Below are 1531 nucleotides of genomic sequence, written 5' to 3'. Positions count from 1 at the left end.
TCTCCCAGCTCAGGGATCACCCGGACACCTCCCGGAGGTGTTGTGAGACATTCCAGGCATATCCAGATCTCCCAGCTCAGGGATCTCCGGGACACTTCCCGAAGGATTTGTGGGATGTTTTGGGATCTCCCAGCCCAGGGATCTCCGGGACACTTCCCGGAGGATTTGTGGGATGTTTTGGGATCTCCGGGACACCTCCCAGAGGTGTTGTGGGACATTTCGGGATCTCCCGGCTCAGGGATCTCCCGGCTGTGCTGGGGCGCTTCCCACACTGCCACACCCCAGCATTCCCACCATTCCCACCATTCCCACCATTCCCGGCGTTCCCTGCCCCGCAGATCCGCTGGAAGTACATGATCATGGACGAGGGGCCCCGCATGAAGAACCACCACTGCAAACTGACCCAGGGTCGGGGTTAGGGTTAGGATTACAGTTTAGGGTCAGGGTCAGGGTAATGCTGTGCCCCACCATTCCCACCATTCCCACCATTCCCACCATTCCCTGCCCCACAGATCCGCTGGAAGTACATGATTGTGGACGAGGGGCACCGCATGAAGAACCACCACTGCAAACTGACCCAGGGTTGGGGTTAGGGTTTAGGGTTAAAGTTTAGGGTCAGGGTATGGGTAAGGGTTAGGGTCAGGGTTAGGGTGATGCTGTTTCCCACCATTCCCACCATTCCCACCATTCCCTGCCCTGCAGATCCGCTGGAAGTACATGATCGTGGATGAGGGGCACCGCATGAAGAACCACCACTGCAAACTGACCCAGGGTTGGGGTTAGGGTTTAGGGTTACGGTTTAGGGTCAGGGTTAGGGTGATGCTGTGCCCCACCATTCCCACCATTCCCACCATTCCCACCATTCCCACCATTCCCTGCCCCACAGATCCGCTGGAAGTCCATGATCGTGGACGAGGGGCACCGCATGAAGAACCACCACTGCAAACTGACCCAGGGTCGGGGTTAGGGTTTAGGGTTTAGTGTTAGGGTTTAGGATATGGGTCAGGGTTAGGGTGATGCTGTTTCCCACCATTCCCACCATTCCCTGCCCCGCAGATCCGTTGGAAGTCCATGATCGTGGACGAGGGGCACCGCATGAAGAACCACCACTGCAAACTGACCCAGGGTCGGGGTTAGGGTTACAGTTTAGGGTCAGGGTATGGGTCAGGGTTAGGGTAATGCTGTTTCCCACCATTCCCACCATTCCCACCATTCCCTGCCCCGCAGATCCGTTGGAAGTACATGATCGTGGACGAGGGGCACCGCATGAAGAACCACCACTGCAAACTGACCCAGGTGCTCAACACCCACTACGTGGCCCCGCGGCGGCTGCTGCTGACGGGGACCCCGCTGCAGAACAAGCTGCCCGAGCTCTGGGCCCTGCTCAACTTCCTGCTGCCCACCATCTTCAAGAGCTGCAGCACCTTCGAGCAGTGGTTCAACGCGCCCTTCGCCATGACCGGCGAGAAGGTGACCCGGCGTTCCCGGCGGGAACGGGCACCGGGGCTGTCGTGTTGTTCCCGGCGGGAAC

At 58.9% G+C, this 1531-nt stretch overlaps 1 protein-coding gene across 1 annotated transcript in view; it reads left to right on the top strand.

The window, feature by feature from the left end:
* Positions 1–1200: 1200 nt before the first annotated feature.
* LOC108510444 (transcription activator BRG1-like) overlaps positions 1201–1531 on the top strand; it is a 7443-nt gene continuing 7112 nt past the window's right edge. Inside the window, exon 1 of the mRNA XM_017840122.1 lies at positions 1201–1471. Coding sequence (XP_017695611.1) covers positions 1243–1471 — 229 coding nt within the window. The 5' untranslated portion in view covers positions 1201–1242. The remainder of the gene's footprint in view (positions 1472–1531) is intronic.

Source organism: Lepidothrix coronata, unplaced genomic scaffold, assembly GCF_001604755.1.
Source record: "Lepidothrix coronata isolate B3197 unplaced genomic scaffold, Lepidothrix_coronata-1.0 Scaffold904, whole genome shotgun sequence".
NCBI classification, from domain to species: domain Eukaryota; kingdom Metazoa; phylum Chordata; class Aves; order Passeriformes; family Pipridae; genus Lepidothrix; species Lepidothrix coronata.
The sequence above is the reverse complement of the archived record's forward strand: the minus strand, read 5'-3'. Positions and strand labels throughout refer to the sequence as shown.